The 21,450-nt window shown below is 36.4% G+C and overlaps 1 protein-coding gene and 1 non-coding gene across 2 annotated transcripts; both read left to right on the forward strand.

The window, feature by feature from the left end:
- Positions 1-933: 933 nt before the first annotated feature.
- LOC146146572 (uncharacterized) lies at positions 934-21,231 on the forward strand. Its single transcript, XM_083386878.1, has 25 exons — positions 934-1,006; positions 1,577-1,732; positions 1,987-2,058; positions 3,213-3,362; positions 4,874-4,999; positions 6,088-6,207; positions 6,281-6,394; positions 7,503-7,616; positions 8,211-8,324; positions 9,027-9,140; positions 9,327-9,440; positions 9,529-9,642; positions 11,151-11,264; positions 11,355-11,468; positions 11,559-11,672; positions 11,859-11,972; positions 12,565-12,678; positions 12,769-12,882; positions 12,973-13,086; positions 13,585-13,698; positions 14,999-15,112; positions 15,311-15,427; positions 17,398-17,666; positions 19,334-19,503; positions 20,001-21,231. The coding sequence occupies exons 1-25, from the start codon at positions 934-936 to the stop codon at positions 20,176-20,178; spliced, it is 3,141 nt and encodes a 1,046-aa protein (XP_083243004.1). The 3' UTR covers positions 20,179-21,231.
- Positions 16,562-16,637, forward strand: Trnaa-cgc (transfer RNA alanine (anticodon CGC)). The gene has a single exon. It is a non-coding gene; the product is annotated as a tRNA-Ala (tRNA).
- Positions 21,232-21,450: the final 219 nt, after the last annotated feature.

Genomic DNA, 21,450 nt, shown 5'->3' on the forward strand with positions numbered 1-21,450 from the left:
AACTAATCGATTTTGGATGTCTTTATAGCACGAGTTTTTTGACGGCAGAATGCTTACGTAGCTTTGCATTTAGTGTTTCGATTAACAGCCTTGTAAATGTCTCAACTCTCAAGGCCCAGTAAGTCCAAATCAAGCCTTTTTTATAAAACAAAAGTCATGTTCCAGCCCAAGCTACAACGCCTATGTGTAAAGTTCCAATTAAGTCTTTTGTTACGCAATTCAATTCTAAATATAGTCATTATTGGCATTAAAATAAAAGTTATACTAATAAAACTATTAAATCTATTCATTTTTAAGAAATATATCGCCCAGCAAAAAACATTTACGAAACAAATATAAAACATATTTTTTAGTCTAAAAGTTGAGGAAAATAACTCATTTTTACGAGTTTTGTTTCTTATCACTTAAAATGAATTTAAACACTTTATCCCAATGTAAGTCATTTGTCTAAATGACTTTAGTCCGAGTCAAGTGGTTTGTCCGAAAGATTAAAGTCAAGTCCATTTAAAATAAGTGAGTTAAGTGCACTTAAGTCAAGTCATTTCCTTAAATTAATACAGAACTTTCGATTAGTAAACTCGACCTGAGTTATTTAAGCACTTAGTTGTGTTTAAGCACGTTGGTCATACAGCAGCTTCCGAGGGACTAGATCACAGTTGTTTTAAACACATATGTGTGTGTGTCTTTCATTGTCTTTAAGCATGTACGCGGCCCCTTTGTGTGATTAGGCTTAAAATAAATCGCGTACTTCTATCTTAACATTTTGCAAATAACAAATTGTAACTTTCATATATCACAGCAAAGCTGTTTTTTCGCTCAGTGTAAGCACAGTCTGACTTAAAGTGTGCACAAGTTACGAACTTAAGAATTTACGTTGGGTTTCTGACGGACAAGTGAGTTGGTTAAAAACCAATTGAACTGTTGCCCTGTGACATGACGCCAATCAACGTTTTCGTCGTCTTGTTTGGATTGTTAGCTGGAACTTGGACTGCATCAGCACGTGAAGGTTTGGCCAATTATACGGTTTTGCTTTAGTTTTACTGGGTCATTTTATTAGGTTTAATGTAACCACGCCGCGGAAAAAGTATTTTCACGGTTGTAGTTCACACAGTTGAACGATTTCCTCTTTTTCAGTTAGCCTGAAGACTAATGGCTGTCGTTACTTCTTAGGAGAATTACAGAGTTAAATTAGCATCTTTTTAATAAGTATATTTTAAATAAAGAAAATCAGATTTTGTCTTATTTTAGCGATTTTAAGCTGTGTGGTTCGAAACCTTCTGTAAACTTATATGTGTTACAAATTTAGGACAAATACCTTTTTCCTGCCGATTGACGAGTTATTTAATTTTGTTTGGTAAAAAGTGTGCCACTAATGTTCATTGATTTTTATACTGTGCCGCAAAAAATTAAGAAGTCTTCTATTAAATCAATTTACGATCTACAAATCCATGTCTGCAAATACATTAAACGTTTAAATATTGTACTACTTTTCTTGTAATGTGCTAAACCTCAACGATACTATTTTCTAAAAAAAATTAAAGAGCTACTGCGTTATATTTGAAACTGCTTTTTACAGTGACTTGTGAAACGGATTTCACCGAGCTGAATAACTCGATTTCGACGGTGATTTGTCCCGGAGATTGCTGGAGACTCGGTTGGCCTTTGTGCGTGGTTGGGGCGCGAACCAGTGGAGCCATTTGCCTCGCAGCTATACAGGATAAACTTATTGACAGTGAGTGACATGCGGTAATATTATTGGTGCTTTTATTCCGGGGTAGTTTGATTTTATACGTAAAGCCTATTAGATGTTTTAGTCAATCGGTCAAGAATCCGTACGTACTGTATTTATAATTATATAAAAAAAAAAATTTTTTTCGTTTATTTAATGCACAAGTTTATTTAAGGCTCCATAGATTGGTTGCAGTAATGTAGAAACACGCTTCCTAAAATAAAGTATTTTATTTCTGTGCTTTAAACTAATTTTAGACAACGGAGGCGTGATTCCAGTCTACAAGAGCAATGATACACAAACTAATGGGAACATCTACACTTTCCAAAGTAAGCGTTGCACGTTATTGTATTTAACATATAGGTCTTTAAGTTTCCTATTATATATATAAATTAAATTAGGGTTTATAGCTAGTCATTTTTCAGAGCTGGCGTAGGTCGCAAAGTTACATCAAAAGTGACGTAATAACGAAATAATTTTATGAACGCTACACAGTTTATTTTGTTTAAGCTAGAGAAGTTTTAGGTTGGAGAGATGTTACTTTTAATACAAAAGTTATATTACAAAGATTTTATTGATTCACACAAAGCGGTTTAAGTTGCAAACACTTTTACTTTCTATGGTGTGAAGAAGCGCACGACATTTTTGGGCTAATACAAATTGATAAAAATGGGATAAGACATAATTAAAACGTATACCAGCTGAATTTTTGCCTTTACGAAGTTAAAATAGGCAACAATTTTATTTGGGGGATTCATGGCAACGTGACCTTTGGATCCGCTCCGGCCCACGAACCAAATTCGGGTTGAGTTTGTGCACATCGATAAAAATAATAAAATGTGACAACTTTAGAACTACTTAGTCGGCCACTCAGGCGTAGCCGGGGTATATGTTTATTCACATTTTCCATTACATTAATATAATGTCTTACTTTATTCGAAAAAACAATTTAAATTTAAAATAATTTTTTAAAGAAGAAGCAGCCTTATTTTGGCATTTCTAAGCCTCATTTTTGCGCTCCTGGACCTTGGCGCCCGGTGACATATAGGGTTATTTGCTTGTAGAGGTCAAACACGGATCCGGGGACAAAGTTTATTTAATTTCCTTGATCTGAGCCCAATCCATTTAAGCATAGAATATCAATTTGCACTTTTCGGTGAACTTAATATCAATCGCAGATTAAAACCTTAGCCGCCCACAGAGGCGGAGCCAGGGTGTTTAGCGCCCGGGGGAAACTATAAAATTGGCGCCCCCTCCTCCATGTTTAATCACACTTTCTATTACATTAAAATAATATACCTCACTTTATACGGAAAAACAATTCAAATTTAATTAAACATTGTAGAAGCAGACTCATTTTGGCATTTGTAAGCCTCATTTTGGCGCCCCTGTACTTTGGAGATGTACCCATTACGTCCCTGTTGGCCCATTTCCTTTTGTCAGGCAGTCCGTAGTTTCAATCGCAGATTAACTTACCTTCCAGTTACATGTGCAACGACCGGAAACCCGGAGTACGACTTGAACGAGGTTTGGTGTCCGCCCGGTTGCGGAAGCCACTTGGTCATAGGGAGCGACGTTTACCAGCAAGAATCGTCGGTATGCGCCGCTGCAATACACGCCGGAAAAATAACGAGTAAGAGAGCCGCTATAAGGTTTGGATTAATTCGTATCCATGAATCGCTGTTAGACGAAGGTTTACAGCAGGGGTGGGCAACTTATTCTAGTCGTGGGCCAAAACATCTGTATTTTTCGGCTCCAAAACTAGTAAACATCTATATAAGGTTCCTAGTCCTTTTCTTAACGCCTTTGCCTATATCCCTTTAAGTGATGTTGTGTGCGTATAAAAGTATCAATACTGGGCTATAAATGAAACTTTTGAGTTTAAGGGCGTAAAATTAAACGAATTCAGTCCCAAAACGCCCAAAAGTATTCTGCCTTGATTTAGTTTAAAGAAATTGTTATTTGTCTCAATTAAATAAGGTGATTTTTTTGGTTGTTAGTTATGTTCCTTAAACACTGCAGATGTTTGGGTTAGGGTACAGGTTAGTCAAAGACACGACAATATTTTCAAGGCTTAAGTGATATCTGGGAGAATAGTTTATTTGTGATTTGTGCAGCACCTGTTTTTTTATCCAATAATGGAGAATTGATAGTGGCTTGAATGGTCAATGCCTTCCACCTGACGGCTGAACAGTGAACAAACATAGGTTTCAATGCAAACATATTGTAACAGCCGCAATACATGCATTACAGAAGCAAAAAGAATTCCGCAGATAACCCTGATACATAACAGGGTTGGTTAGAAAAGAAGCACCGTAAAAAATACCACAAATTATCTCAATCAAACTTTTGTTAACAAGTTAAATACACGCAATGTATCCAACCTAAACTTTAAGCCCTAAAGGAAAAAGGCGCACGCTCATAAAGGTTCTCAATCACAGTCATGAGGAACTTAAAACTTGTCAAGGGATGTAGTAATACAACAAAAGAATGGCGCACCACGAGGTAACTAATTACAAGGTGCAAGTGCTTAACGCACACACAACATTGATCAGGGGATTTTTTAATGATGTCGTGCTCTTACGTGTTCCCAGTTATAGTTTTCTTGTGACGGTGAGCCTAGATTTTATGTGGGCGCCAACTACAGAACCGTATATACCATGTCGTGATGTTGAATTTCCCCATTTCCTTGCTTTATTTACTGTGCATTTGCTTGCGGGGAAGCCTGTGAAAAGCTATAAGCTCGCACAATTACCAGCTGTTATAGATTAATTCAAAACCAAAATAGATTTCCCAAGATGGCTATTGTAAAAAAATGTATTCTTTTAACTTTGAAGACCGAAAACAAATCGCCAAATTGTAGAATTGCTTTGCACTAAAAACTTGATAATAAAACTCTTTTCTTTATTTTATCGCTCGTTTTTTTTGACTAAATTTATTTCTTCAATTTCTGTTGAATTTTTATTGTCAATATAGGCGAAGTTGTTTATACCTCATTGCTTATATAGGCGGACGTAACTAAATTAGTAAACATGATGAAAAAATCGCCTAGCGCCATATACCTGTTCGATAAAGGGGCCTGATAAGATATTTCGATCATGGCATATATGATTCATTTCTTATTGTTCTGTCGTACTTCTGTAGGTACAGGCGGTCGTCTGACCTTCTACAGAATACGCGATGTACAGTTTAATTTTACCGGAACAACCAGCAATGGAGTGACAAGTGAAGGAAGCTCGACAACCTCCGACAAAGTGTTTGCATTCGACTGTAAGTTCGCCTCGGGTGTATTCTACCTAAGGATGCAGAGTGTTGAAATAGTATACCAACAAAAATCGTATCTGTGTTGCAAACTTATCAAATAATATGAAATCTGTTGTGTATAGCACTTATCAGTGGTCATATTAAGAAAATCATATTGAGTCGTTTAACAAATAAGTCCAAGTCAATTCATTTTGAATAAATAAAAATTAAAGTCCTCAGTCGCCAAGTTTAGTCTTAGTTGACTCACTATTTAAGCAAATCAACTTCAAGTCAAGTCCTAGTCATAAAAACAAAACGTTAAACTAGTAAAATTGGTAAACTCGTCCGATTGTAAGCAATAACTTAACTTAAAAAAACAAGAAAAAGCAACATATAAAAAAATAATTAGTTTTATGAGCAAAAATTAGAACAAACAACCCATTTTATGAATATTCGCATTATGAAAACATCTTATTTCAACCAAAGTCTTTTTTAGGTTTTTTAAGACCTAAGTTAAGTCATTTCATTTTGCCCACACTACTTAAGTTAAATCAAGTCATTTTGTCCGAAAGACTTAAGTCAAGTCAAGTTAAGACAAGTCATTTAAGCAGTGGCTTAAGGGCACTTCAGACAAGTCATTTACTCATGTCATTACAACGCTGACATACTATTGATCAAACTATTTGCTATTGGGTGTACTGCGTATTAAACGAAACAACGTTTGTCCTGATTAGAAGTTATCTATAACGTAAAGTATTATATAACGTAAAACCATTTATAAGTTACTCATGTCCGTGCAACCGTTGGCCACTCTAAAACTAATAAATAAGCTTTAGCTACCAGGCATAGTATATACTGAAAAGAAGGTATTCCGGTACTTATTTGTTTATGCGAGGTTTCGGCTACCTATGCAGGAAGCCTTCATCAGGTCGTTTCGTTTTGCGTGGTGTCGTTGCATTCCCTAATGAAGGTATTCTGGATAAGTAGTCAACACATCGGTTAAAACCAATATGTTCCGAAAGAACTTTTTTTCAATTTGCATCTAATCTTTACGATTGTCAGAAACTGATGTTCAGCATGAGCGAGTATATACCGTTTGTAACGTATTATTTTAGATGTGAACGAGTGTCAGCTTTCTACCGAACTCTGTCGAAACAACGCGACCTGCGTAGATCTGATTGCTGGTTACGCATGCAACTGCACAGCAGGCTTTAAGGGAAGGAGATGTGACATCGGTAAGATTTTGTTTTCTTTTCCGTTAGGTGTAAAACCAATTTTCAAAGACTGAAACTTTTAGTTTTGTTTCAGATGTTAACGAATGTACGACCAATCCTTGTCAAAATGGTGGAACTTGTTCAAATAGTATGGGAAGTTATTCATGCGCATGCGCAGTGGGGTACACTGACAATCACTGTCAAACAGGTAATTTAAAGTTTTTAATAAAGTGCAGTTCAACAAAACCTTTAAGATTGCAACTGGCCATTTTGAATCATTATGCTTATTACTTTTCAGATATAAACGAATGTACCAGTAATCCTTGTCAAAATGGTGGAACTTGTTCAAATACTGACGGAAGTTATTCGTGCGCATGCGCAATGGGGTACACTGACAATCACTGTCAAACAGGTAATTTAAAGTTTTTAATAAAGTGCATTTCAACAAAACCTTTAAGATACGGCAGCCATTTTGAATCATTATGCTTATTACTTTTCAGATATAAACGAATGTGCCAGTAATCCTTGTCAAAATGGTGGAACTTGTTCAAATACTGACGGAAGTTATTCGTGCGCATGCGCAGTGGGGTACACTGACAATCACTGTCAAACAGGTAATTTAAAGTTTTTAATAAAGTGCATTTCAACAAAACCTTTAAGATTGCAACTGGCCATTTTGAATCATTATGCTTATTGCTTTTAAGATATAAACGAATGTTCAACTGAACCTTGCCAAAATGGTGGAACTTGTTCAAATACTGACGGAAGTTATTCGTGCGCATGCGCAATGGGGTACACTGACAATCACTGTCAAACAGGTAATTTAAAGTTTTTAATAAAGTGCATTTCAACAAAACATTTAAGATTGCAACTGGCCATTTTGAATCATTATGCTTATTACTTTTCAGATATAAACGAATGTACCAGTAATTCTTGTCAAAATGGTGGAACTTGTTCAAATACTGACGGAAGTTATTCATGCGCATGCGCAATGGGGTACACTGACAATCACTGTCAAACAGGTAATTTAAAGTTTTTAATAAAGTGCATTTCAACAAAACATTTAAGATTGCAACTGGCCATTTTGAATCATTATGCTTATTACTTTTCAGATATAAACGAATGTACCAGTAATCCTTGTCAAAATGGTGGAACTTGTTCAAATACTGACGGAAGTTATTCGTGCGCATGCGCAATGGGGTACACTGACAATCACTGTCAAACAGGTAATTTAAAGTTTTTAATAAAGTGCATTTCAACAAAACATTTAAGATTGCAACTGGCCATTTTGATTCATTATGCTTATTACTTTTCAGATATAAACGAATGTACCAGTAATCCTTGTCAAAATGGTGGAACTTGTTCAAATACTGACGGAAGTTATTCGTGCGCATGCGCAATGGGGTACACTGACAATCACTGTCAAACAGGTAATTTAAAGTTTTTAATAAAGTGCATTTCAACAAAACATTTAAGATTGCAACTGGCCATTTTGAATCATTATGCTTATTACTTTTCAGATATAAACGAATGTAGCAGTAATCCTTGTCAAAATGGTGGAACTTGTTCAAATACTGACGGAAGTTATTCATGCGCATGCGCAGTGGGGTACACTGACAATCACTGTCAAACAGGTAAAAAATAAGGCATTGTTGTTTTCTGGTTTAGATTTGTTCACTATGCCAGTAAGCACCACTGAATAGATTATTAACGATGATATCCACTTATATCAATATATCTTTCGTTGATTGTCTTTAACTTTTTCTATGCTAGGTGTAAAAAACAATTTTCAAAGACTGAAACTTTTAGTTTTGTTTCAGATATTAACGAATGTACGACCAATCCTTGCCAAAATGGTGGAACTTGTTCTAATACTGACGGAAGTTATTCGTGCGCATGCGCAGTGGGGTACACTGACAATCATTGTCAAACAGGTAATTTAAAGTTTTTAATAAAGTGCATTTCAACAAAACCTTTAAGATTGCAACTGGCCATTTTGAATCATTATGCTTATTACTTTTCAGATATAAACGAATGTAGCAGTAATCCTTGTCAAAATGGTGGAACTTGTTCAAATACTGACGGAAGTTATTCATGCGCATGCGCAGTGGGGTACACTGACAATCACTGTCAAACAGGTAATTTAAAGTTTTTAATAAAGTGCATTTCAACAAAACATTTAAGATTGCAACTGGCCATTTTGAATCATTATGCTTATTACTTTTCAGATATAAACGAATGTAGCAGTAATCCTTGTCAAAATGCTGGAACTTGTTCAAATACTGACGGAAGTTATTCGTGCGCATGCGCAGTGGGGTACACTGACAATCACTGTCAAACAGGTAATTTAAAGTTTTTAATAAAGTGCATTTCAACAAAACATTTAAGATTGCAACTGGCCATTTTGATTCATTATGCTTATTACTTTTCAGATATAAACGAATGTACCAGTAATCCTTGTCAAAATGGTGGAACTTGTTCAAATACTGACGGAAGTTATTCGTGCGCATGCGCAGTGGGGTACACTGACAATCACTGTCAAACAGGTAATTTAAAGTTTTTAATAAAGTGCATTTCAACAAAACATTTAAGATTGCAACTGGCCATTTTGATTCATTATGCTTATTACTTTTCAGATATAAACGAATGTACCAGTAATCCTTGTCAAAATGGTGGAACTTGTTCAAATACTGACGGAAGTTATTCGTGCGCATGCGCAGTGGGGTACACTGACAATCACTGTCAAACAGGTAATTTAAAGTTTTTAATAAAGTGCATTTCAACAAAACCTTTAAGATTGCAACTGGCCATTTTGAATCATTATGCTTATTACTTTTCAGATATAAACGAATGTAGCAGTAATCCTTGTCAAAATGGTGGAACTTGTTCAAATACTGACGGAAGTTATTCATGCGCATGCGCAGTGGGGTACACTGACAATCACTGTCAAACAGGTAAAAAATAAGGCACTGTTGTTTTCTGGTTTAGATTTGTTCACTATGCCAGTAAGCACCACTGAATAGATTATTAACGATGATATCCACTTATATCAATATATCTTTCGTTGATTGTCTTTAACTTTTTCTATGCTAGGTGTAAAAAACAATTTTCAAAGACTGAAACTTTTAGTTTTGTTTCAGATATTAACGAATGTACGACCAATCCTTGTCAAAATGGTGGAACTTGTTCAAATAGTATGGGAAGTTATTCATGCGCATGCGCAGTGGGGTACACTGACATTCACTGTCAAACAGGTAATTTAAAGTTTTTAATAAAGTGCATTTCAACAAAACCTTTAAGATACGGCAGCCATTTTGAATCATTATGCTTATTACTTTTCAGATATAAATGAATGTGCCAGTAATCCTTGTCAAAATGGTGGAACTTGTTCAAATACTGACGGAAGTTATTCGTGCGCATGCGCAGTGGGGTACACTGAAAATCATTGTCAAACAGGTAATTTAAAGTTTTTAATAAAGTGCATTTCAACAAAACCTTTAAGATTGCAACTGGCCATTTTGAATCATTATGCTTGTTACTTTTCAGATATAAACGAATGTAGCAGTAATCCTTGTCAAAACGGAGGAAATTGCTCCAATACTGCGGGAAGCTTTTCATGCGCATGCACAATTGGTTTTACTGATAGCCAATGTCAAACAGGTAAAAAATAAGGCGCTGTTGTTTTCTGGTTTAGATTTGTTCACTATGCCAGTAAGCACCACTGAATGGATTATTAACGATGATATCCACTTATATCAATATATCTTTCGTTGATTGTCTTTTCCTTTTTCTATGCTAGGTGTAAAATACAATTTTCAAAGACTGAAACTTTTAGTTTTGTTTCAGATATTAACGAATGTACGACCAATCCTTGCCAAAATGGTGGAACTTGTTCTAATACTGACGGAAGTTATTCGTGCGCATGCGCAGTGGGGTACACTGACAATCACTGTCAAACAGGTAATTTAAAGTTTTCAATAAAGTGCATTTCAACAAAACATTTAAGATTGCAACTGGCCATTTTGAATCATTATGCTTATTACTTTTCAGATATAAACGAATGTTCAACTGAACCTTGTCAAAATAGAGGAATTTGTTCTAATACTGACGGAAGCTATTCGTGCGCATGCGCAGTGGGGTACACTGACAATCACTGTCAAACAGGTAATTTAAAGTTTTCAATAAAGTGCATTTCAACAAAACCTTTAAGATTGCAACTGGCCATTTTGAATCATTATGCTTATTACTTTTCAGATATAAACGAATGTTCAACTGAACCTTGTCAAAATAGAGGAATTTGTTCTAATACTGACGGAAGTTATTCGTGCGCATGCGCAGTGGGGTACACTGACAATCACTGTCAAACAGGTAATTTAAAGTTTTCAATAAAGTGCATTTCAACAAAACCTTTAAGATTGCAACTGGCCATTTTGAATCATTATGCTTATTACTTTTCAGATATAAACGAATGTTCAACTGAACCTTGTCAAAATAGAGGAATTTGTTCTAATACTGACGGAAGTTATTCGTGCGCATGCGCAGTGGGGTACACTGACAATCACTGTCAAACAGGTAATTTAAAGTTTTTAATAAAGTGCATTTCAACAAAACATTTAAGATTGCAACTGGCCATTTTGAATCATCATGCTTATTACTTTTCAGATATAAACGAATGTACCAGTAATCTTTGTCAAAACGGAGGAACTTGCTCCAATACTGCGGGAAGCTTTTCATGCGCATGCACAGTTGGTTTTACTGATAACCAATGTCAAACAGGTAAAAAATAAGGCATTGTTGTTTTCTGGTTTAGATTTGTTCACTATGCCAGTAAGCACCACTGAATGGATTATTAACGATGATATCCACTTATATATCAATATATCTTTCGTTGATTGTCTTTAACTTTTTCTATGCTAGGTGTAAAAAACAATTTTCAAAGACTGAAACTTTTAGTTTTGTTTCAGATATTAACGAATGTACGACCAATCCTTGCCAAAATGGTGGAACTTGTTCTAATACTGACGGAAGTTATTCGTGCGCATGCGCAGTGGGGTACACTGACAATCATTGTCAAACAGGTAATTTAAAGTTTTTAATAAAGTGCATTTCAACAAAACCTTTAAGATTGCAACTGGCCATTTTGAATCATTATGCTTATTACTTTTCAGATATAAACGAATGTAGCAGTAATCCTTGTCAAAATGGTGGAACTTGTTCAAATACTGACGGAAGTTATTCATGCGCATGCGCAGTGGGGTACACTGACAATCACTGTCAAACAGGTAATTTAAAGTTTTTAATAAAGTGCATTTCAACAAAACCTTTAAGATTGCAACTGGCCATTTTGAATCATTATGCTTATTACTTTTCAGATATAAACGAATGTAGCAGTAATCCTTGTCAAAATGGTGGAACTTGTTCAAATACTGACGGAAGTTATTCATGCGCATGCGCAGTGGGGTACACTGACAATCACTGTCAAACAGGTAAAAAATAAGGCACTGTTGTTTTCTGGTTTAGATTTGTTCACTATGCCAGTAAGCACCACTGAATAGATTATTAACGATGATATCCACTTATATCAATATATCTTTCGTTGATTGTCTTTAACTTTTTCTATGCTAGGTGTAAAAAACAATTTTCAAAGACTGAAACTTTTAGTTTTGTTTCAGATATTAACGAATGTACGACCAATCCTTGTCAAAATGGTGGAACTTGTTCAAATAGTATGGGAAGTTATTCATGCGCATGCGCAGTGGGGTACACTGACATTCACTGTCAAACAGGTAATTTAAAGTTTTTAATAAAGTGCATTTCAACAAAACCTTTAAGATACGGCAGCCATTTTGAATCATTATGCTTATTACTTTTCAGATATAAATGAATGTGCCAGTAATCCTTGTCAAAATGGTGGAACTTGTTCAAATACTGACGGAAGTTATTCGTGCGCATGCGCAGTGGGGTACACTGAAAATCATTGTCAAACAGGTAATTTAAAGTTTTTAATAAAGTGCATTTCAACAAAACATTTAAGATTGCAACTGGCCATTTTGAATCATTATGCTTATTACTTTTCAGATATAAACGAATGTAGCAGTAATCCTTGTCAAAATGGTGGAACTTGTTCAAATACTGACGGAAGTTATTCATGCGCATGCGCAGTGGGGTACACTGACAATCACTGTCAAACAGGTAAAAAATAAGGCATTGTTGTTTTCTGGTTTAGATTTGTTCACTATGCCAGTAAGCACCACTGAATAGATTATTAACGATGATATCCACTTATATCAATATATCTTTCGTTGATTGTCTTTAACTTTTTCTATGCTAGGTGTAAAAAACAATTTTCAAAGACTGAAACTTTTAGTTTTGTTTCAGATATTAACGAATGTACGACCAATCCTTGCCAAAATGGTGGAACTTGTTCTAATACTGACGGAAGTTATTCGTGCGCATGCGCAGTGGGGTACACTGACAATCATTGTCAAACAGGTAATTTAAAGTTTTTAATAAAGTGCATTTCAACAAAACCTTTAAGATTGCAACTGGCCATTTTGAATCATTATGCTTATTACTTTTCAGATATAAACGAATGTAGCAGTAATCCTTGTCAAAATGGTGGAACTTGTTCAAATACTGACGGAAGTTATTCATGCGCATGCGCAGTGGGGTACACTGACAATCACTGTCAAACAGGTAATTTAAAGTTTTTAATAAAGTGCATTTCAACAAAACATTTAAGATTGCAACTGGCCATTTTGAATCATTATGCTTATTACTTTTCAGATATAAACGAATGTAGCAGTAATCCTTGTCAAAATGCTGGAACTTGTTCAAATACTGACGGAAGTTATTCGTGCGCATGCACAGTGGGGTACACTGACAATCACTGTCAAACAGGTAATTTAAAGTTTTTAATAAAGTGCATTTCAACAAAACATTTAAGATTGCAACTGGCCATTTTGATTCATTATGCTTATTACTTTTCAGATATAAACGAATGTACCAGTAATCCTTGTCAAAATGGTGGAACTTGTTCAAATACTGACGGAAGTTATTCGTGCGCATGCGCAGTGGGGTACACTGACAATCACTGTCAAACAGGTAATTTAAAGTTTTTAATAAAGTGCATTTCAACAAAACATTTAAGATTGCAACTGGCCATTTTGAATCATTATGCTTATTACTTTTCAGATATAAACGAATGTACCAGTAATCCTTGTCAAAATGGTGGAACTTGTTCAAATACTGACGGAAGTTATTCGTGCGCATGCGCAGTGGGGTACACTGACAATCACTGTCAAACAGGTAATTTAAAGTTTTTAATAAAGTGCATTTCAACAAAACCTTTAAGATTGCAACTGGCCATTTTGAATCATTATGCTTATTACTTTTCAGATATAAACGAATGTAGCAGTAATCCTTGTCAAAATGGTGGAACTTGTTCAAATACTGACGGAAGTTATTCATGCGCATGCGCAGTGGGGTACACTGACAATCACTGTCAAACAGGTAAAAAATAAGGCACTGTTGTTTTCTGGTTTAGATTTGTTCACTATGCCAGTAAGCACCACTGAATAGATTATTAACGATGATATCCACTTATATCAATATATCTTTCGTTGATTGTCTTTAACTTTTTCTATGCTAGGTGTAAAAAACAATTTTCAAAGACTGAAACTTTTAGTTTTGTTTCAGATATTAACGAATGTACGACCAATCCTTGTCAAAATGGTGGAACTTGTTCAAATAGTATGGGAAGTTATTCATGCGCATGCGCAGTGGGGTACACTGACATTCACTGTCAAACAGGTAATTTAAAGTTTTTAATAAAGTGCATTTCAACAAAACCTTTAAGATACGGCAGCCATTTTGAATCATTATGCTTATTACTTTTCAGATATAAATGAATGTGCCAGTAATCCTTGTCAAAATGGTGGAACTTGTTCAAATACTGACGGAAGTTATTCGTGCGCATGCGCAGTGGGGTACACTGAAAATCATTGTCAAATAGGTAATTTAAAGTTTTTAATAAAGTGCATTTCAACAAAACCTTTAAGATTGCAACTGGCCATTTTGAATCATTATGCTTGTTACTTTTCAGATATAAACGAATGTAGCAGTAATCCTTGTCAAAACGGAGGAAATTGCTCCAATACTGCGGGAAGCTTTTCATGCGCATGCACAATTGGTTTTACTGATAGCCAATGTCAAACAGGTAAAAAATAAGGCGCTGTTGTTTTCTGGTTTAGATTTGTTCACTATGCCAGTAAGCACCACTGAATGGATTATTAACGATGATATCCACTTATATCAATATATCTTTCGTTGATTGTCTTTTCCTTTTTCTATGCTAGGTGTAAAATACAATTTTCAAAGACTGAAACTTTTAGTTTTGTTTCAGATATTAACGAATGTACGACCAATCCTTGCCAAAATGGTGGAACTTGTTCTAATACTGACGGAAGTTATTCGTGCGCATGCGCAGTGGGGTACACTGACAATCACTGTCAAACAGGTAATTTAAAGTTTTCAATAAAGTGCATTTCAACAAAACATTTAAGATTGCAACTGGCCATTTTGAATCATTATGCTTATTACTTTTCAGATATAAACGAATGTTCAACTGAACCTTGTCAAAATAGAGGAATTTGTTCTAATACTGACGGAAGTTATTCGTGCGCATGCGCAGTGGGGTACACTGACAATCACTGTCAAACAGGTAATTTAAAGTTTTCAATAAAGTGCATTTCAACAAAACCTTTAAGATTGCAACTGGCCATTTTGAATCATTATGCTTATTACTTTTCAGATATAAACGAATGTAGCAGTAATCCTTGCCAAAATGGTGGAACTTGTTCTAATACTGACGGAAGTTATTCGTGCGCATGCGCAGTGGGGTACACTGACAATCACTGTCAAACAGGTAATTTAAATTTTGTTGAAATTGCATTTTCACAAAGCGTTCAGACTGCCATTTAATAATTTTTGTTCATTATGTTGTATTTATTTTATCATTTCTGTTTGAAGCACATTTGTGGATGTGTATTTTGTTTTTGATCACTTTTCGAACATGTTTTTAGCGACACATTTTCAAAGACCTAAATATTTTGTTTTATTTTAGATATTGACGAATGTACCGGTAATCCTTGTCAAAATGGAGCCACTTGTTCTCAAAGCGTTGGCAGTTACACTTGCCAGTGTGCGAGCGGCTATACAGGAAACAATTGTAGCGTTAACGGTGAGTATAGACCAGGGTTTCTCAACCATTTCCCTCGGCCCCGCTGGGGGGCCACGGAGCGGTGATTGGGGGCCGCGGGCATAACTCTTAACCTAGGTCATGGTAGTACAAAAGTTCTTCTGTTTGTATAGGGTAATTGAAAACGATATAATTTATTCGTTTTATCGCGGAAAATTTGGATTAACGCAGCCTATCGCTGTGGCGAAACAATCGCTGTGCGGCGTAGCGTTTTTTTTTCAGTGACTAGTTACTGGCCGATAACCTTCGCCTAAATCATTAGGAAGGGCGTCCCAATGCAATTAGGCGAGCAACTAACGTGTAATACCAGGTACAGATATTTCCTTAAAGGGCGTTAAGTTGCGAAACAAGAATTTCATTGTAAAACGAGAAATAAACCAAGTGAAAACAGTAACAAGTTAAGCACAATGATATGTATTTTTATAAGCAGGGGGCCACGAGAGTTAAGAGCCTATCAAAGGTGTCCACGAAGCATAAAAGGTTGATAACCACTGGTATAGACCGATACAATATTGGTCTGTTTCTGGTTTAAAATAAGCATGTTTTGTAACCTGCCCGTTTAGGAAAGAATAATATCTTGCTTGCATTACAACCCTGATCTGACTGGCTAATATAGGATATCCTCCATGTAGGCATCTTGTGTAGTATATAAAGTGTTCCATTATTGTTGAGCACACTCCAAAGGAAACAGAAAACACATTGTACATTCATGTTCCAGATACTAAAATCGGTGATTACTTTTAACTGTTTTAGGCCAAAACACAGTGGGTTGAACATTAATTAAATGCAGGCTGCTGCAAATGTCCTATATGGTCGTTTCTCGACGTCCTTCCCTCTGAGTCATTTTGCTAGAGCGAAACATAATTTGATTCGTTTCACTTAAATTGAATATAAAGAATTGTAAGACCAATGGAGCAAAAATCAGGTTCTAAACAAAAATAAAAATAATGTATTTCGGCACCCCTGAGAATTCTAACCCCGGTTGGGAATAACTGCTCAAAGAAAACGTTGATATTTTTGACATACGGACTGATGATCCCCCAGTGTGAAGTTGCTTGTACTGACAAAATGTGCAAGTTTTGGCGCATGGTTGTTTCTCGACTCGCTCCTCTCTGAGCCTGCATAGCTCAGTTGGTAGAGCGACGGTCCCCGCTTGACCGGAGGTTGTGAGTTCGAACCTCACTGCAGGTCAGTTGTTTTTCTGGCTTGCTCTGCTTGCATCATAGATCGACAGATTCGGCGAGTCTGCGATGGCTTTTCGGTGTACTAATGATACGGAAGCCGTAATCGTTGGTCATAAAGCAACTTCCGAGGGGCTAGATCACAGATGCTATTAAACACATATGTTTGTGTGTGTCTTTCATTGATATTTTTGACTTGGCAATGGTTGGCATGCTTATTCTCATGAATTTAGACTGAAAATTTAAAAGTTTAAAAAAAAAATTTAAAAGTTTTTTAAAACTTTTAATTTTGAAAGTTTTTCAAAAAAACCCTTTATAAAAAGCAACGAGCTTTTTCAAACTTGCTTCACTGGAGATGGATTGATGCACTACAAACATATTTATATATAAATAAAGGCGACCAAAGAATTGCGACAACGTTTGGAACCGGAGGTTTATACGCGCTTGCGATTACACAAACAATGTTTATTTACTGCTACAAGGTCATCCTCTGGTATAAACATGTCTTTTTTTCCCACGGCCTGCCTCGTTGCCGTTATTACATTAAGACGCGTAAAGTCTACATAGTTATTACAGCCCATAGAGACCTTGTGAGTTTGGTTTGGCCCGGGACTAACTAAAAAGGTTGGCCACCCCTTCTCTAAAAGCAGACAGTCGAGCATCGCTGCTCTACGAGAACCGAAAGCTTATACGCGCTTGTGATTACACAAAAACGTTTATTTATTACTACAAGTCCATCCTTTTGTATCAATTTATCTCCTTTCCCAACAGCCTGCCTCACAACGAAGTTTGCCTTCCCGAACACTAAGCAAAGCAGCAGCTACGTGTTGTACGGTGGAACAGTGGAATCTCTATCTGTGGGAACCGCCTGTGGCTTCGTGGAGTTTTCCAGCTTTGGTGATGGTCGACTGACAGCAGTTAGTTACGCTACCAGTAGCAACAGCAAGGAGTTTGAGATCGCATTCACGAGTAATCGCCTTTACGTGCAAGTTGGTCAAGGGATTGCTGAGTTTGAGAAGAGCTTCAGCCTCAACACTTTCGTGAGTAGCCTTGCTTTTGTTTTTTGGGTGAAACACGCAATGCTACCTGTAAAGCAGAAATGTATAGCTTAGATTTATCTACAAGAAAACTTGTTTCATAAAAAGAGTCATATATTTCTCGCGAGCAATAGGTTCCCAAACCCTGCTATAAAGCAACAATATATTAAGCTCAATTACCTATAATACCATAGTATTAGGACGGAATCCAGTCATAAGACCGAACTAAGAACAACATCAACGTCGCAATAAAACAGAGTTAGGAATAAGACTAAAATAGGACTTATACCTATAGTCGTAATAACGTCTAAATATTATTCAAGTTATTAATCCTAAATTTGAGCCAAAAATTTAGCTAAAATTTGTTAAAAAGTTTAGCTACAGACAGTTGGCAACCTACTATTTTTTAATAAATTTACGTTTTCAAAGCAGAATTACAGGGTTGGACAAAAATTAAAGCTGAAATGTCTATATTAATTTGGTTTTGGATCGGTAGCGATACCAGCCTATTATCGGACGAACACCGATACTACCACTTGGTATCGGGTATCGGCTCATACTCGATATTATCGGACGAACACCGATACTACCACTTGGTATCGGGTATCGGCTCATGTTCGATATTATCGGACGAACACCGATACTACCACTTGGTATCGGGTATCGGCTCATGTTCGATATTATCGGACGAACACCGATACTACCACTTGGTATCGGGTATCGGCTCATGTTCGATATTATCGGACGAACACCGATACTACCACTTGGTATCGGGTATCGGCTCATATTCGATATTATCGGACGAACACCGATACTACCACTTGGTATCGGGTATCGGCTCATGTTCGATATTATCGGACGAACATCGATACTACCACTTGGTATCGGGTATCGGCTCATGTTCGATATTATCGGACGAACACCGATACTACCACTTGGTATCGGGTATCGGCTCATACTCGATATTATCGGACGAACACCGATACTACCACTTGGTATCGGGTATCGGCTCATACTCGATATTATCGGACGAACACCGATACTACCACTTGGTATCGGGTATCGGCTCATACTCGATATTATCGGACATCCCTATATTCCACCGATTTATTCCACACTTTTTTTTAATGGCGTTAAAAGACCAATTTATGCAGAAACGTTTCTGCAAAAGCAAGAAACAGTTAATTGCGATGTTCCAATTTCACGAAATCTTTAGTTAAAGGCGAAAGATGTAGGTCTACACGTTGTGGTTTGAATAATTTGTTTAAACATCTTAAAGACAACACTGTGTTAAAGCAAGCGAAAGTATTTCACTTGGCTGATATAAATAATGTAGAGTCGTATTTCCTGATGCACTGCACTCTAGTAAAAAAAATACGTATAAAAAAGGCATAGTAAAGATCAGTGTGTTATCAGGGGGGGTTAGGGGTGCATTAGGGGTTAGGGTGCATTAGGGGGGCTAGGGGTGCATTAGGGGGTAAGGGTGCATTAGGGGGGTTAGGGTGCATTAGGGGGTAAGGGGTGTATTAAGGTGGGGGCTAAGAGTGTCCGATAAAATCGGATCGGACCCCATGCAATAGCAAATACATCTAAGCATTTTACATTTAATAGAAAGCATATTAACCCTCGTTACAAGGCTTATATTTACAACAAAAATCATTTTCTTTCAGTATCACTTTTGCGTCGCATTCCAAGACGGCCGTCAGACCGGCTTCGCATTTGATGGTTCTTTCGTAGGTACTACTGGAAGTTCTAAGGGCATCATCGGCGGTGGAAAGCTCGTGTTTGGTCAAAGTCAGCTCGGCATAAATGATGGATTTCGTGGGGGCGAAAACTTCAGGTACCGTGCTACTCTCACTGTTGTAATGACTTGACTAAAGTGCGCTTAAGTCACTGTTTTCAAACGACTTGACCTGTCTTCAGTATTTTGGCCAAATTGACTTTAATTGAAATGAAGTGTTTTCATTAAGCAATATTTTTATAAAATTGGGTTATTTAATAAAAAGGTAAACCTCGGGTTATAATTGTTAAGTAACACGAAAACACGTATTTGCGCTGTGCCTGTGAATATGTTAAACGCCACCATTCTTATCGCCTTTTATTTGCCCTTGTACTTTTACTTCATTTTTTTTTATTCATTTTTTTTTTTTTGCATTTTTATTGCTTTCATTTCTACTTTGACCTGATGAAGCACGGTTGTGCGAAAGATTGTCGGGAATTCTTTTCAAATTGTCTTAATACAGTCCCACCTGATTCCCTTAAAAAACTTGTCTTTCGCGCATGCGCTTCGCACAGTTTGAGAACCTGTTTTTAACAATACTAAATCAATTTTTTTAGGGGATCAATAACGAACTTCAGGTTGTGGAAACGCCTGCTTACTCTCGACGAGATCAAAGGTATGGCTGTGTGTGCCTGCTCCGCCACGGACGCCATCATTTACTTGTCCGACCCCTCCAACGTTGGTCATGGGGACGCCCAGTATACGACCCCCCCATGCCCCCAAAATGGGTCGTAACCTGGGTCATTGTCGGGGCCATATGCACTGCTTTGCACGTACTATATATATGTTGTGGAGTACTTGCTTTTATCTGATTCTAGTATTGTACATGTTTTGAGTTTTCGCAATTGCGCATTTTCAGTATAGACTATAGGGTTTCTTGGCCGGGGCTACCTTTGGCTATTTAGCGTGAAAGCATTGGTGAAAGTAATCCGGAACTACGTTCCTCTAAAAGAATTGATTAAATTTGCTCATTTGTCCTCGGCATCGAACGTCAGGTTTCGCAAGGTTTTGTTTTAGACTTCCTGTTATGACGTAACTTTTTTTTTCAAATGAAGTAATTACCTGTAGGTTAAAGACACTGCTTTCCACTAAACGTTGGATCTTACTTTTAAATTCGGCAGTATTAAAACGTTCAGCAATCCTAAAAAGCAAAAAAGGAATCCTAAAAAGCAACGTTTCTTTCCAAAATAAATTTATTATTGTTTAGAAATTGATAATGACTTTTTTAATTTTAATTTTTTTTTTGTTTTGTAAAATAGCTGACTTCGTTTAACATTTCATTCAGTGTCAATGTTATCCAGAAAGTCGCCATGCGTTGTTTTATTTTGTTTATCTACGCCATTATTCAATCAGTATTGTATTATTGCTTGTTTGTTTGAAATGTTTCCCTTGAATTGTCTACAGCGCAACATGTAGAGTGCATGAATATTGAATAATTACCGACCAAGAGCTTTTGTGTTTACTATAAGTTTCATGATGTATTTGCCTATGTCAGAGAATTATTTTCTATGCGAAGCAACGCTACTCGCACCAAAGTGATAAATGCTAAATGGCCTGTTCTGCCATTAACTCAACTGACTTCTTGTTTGTTAACGTCTTGTGCTGTTCGCAACTTTGATATTTGCAAGTAACTTGTCCGCCAACTATAGTTTAAACTGGTTGTTTGCTTATCGAACACGTCACCTTTTGACATTTGTTTTGCCAGCGCTCTTTTCTTGTACACAGGTTTGCAATTACTAAAATCAAACGTTTCGTTGCCATTGCGTACAACGAAAACACTGACTATACATAAGCTGTTTGTTTGCTTTTCATACAAAATTAAAGTAAATGTTGAAAGGATAAAAGGTTTAATCAGTTGGCGAAATATTAGTAGTTCCCGTCCCACCATATATTTTATTTCCCATATAGTTTATGAGTAAATATGTATATATGTTCAGCTCGTAAGCGGTTCAGTGAGTTTTGTTTAAGACATAACAAGCACCGTGCTCATTATCCTAAAAAATAACT

The sequence above is a fragment of the Ascidiella aspersa genome, chromosome 4 (genome assembly GCF_963924565.1).
Source record: "Ascidiella aspersa chromosome 4, kaAscAspe10.2, whole genome shotgun sequence".
Taxonomy (NCBI): Eukaryota; Metazoa; Chordata; class Ascidiacea; order Phlebobranchia; family Ascidiidae; genus Ascidiella; species Ascidiella aspersa.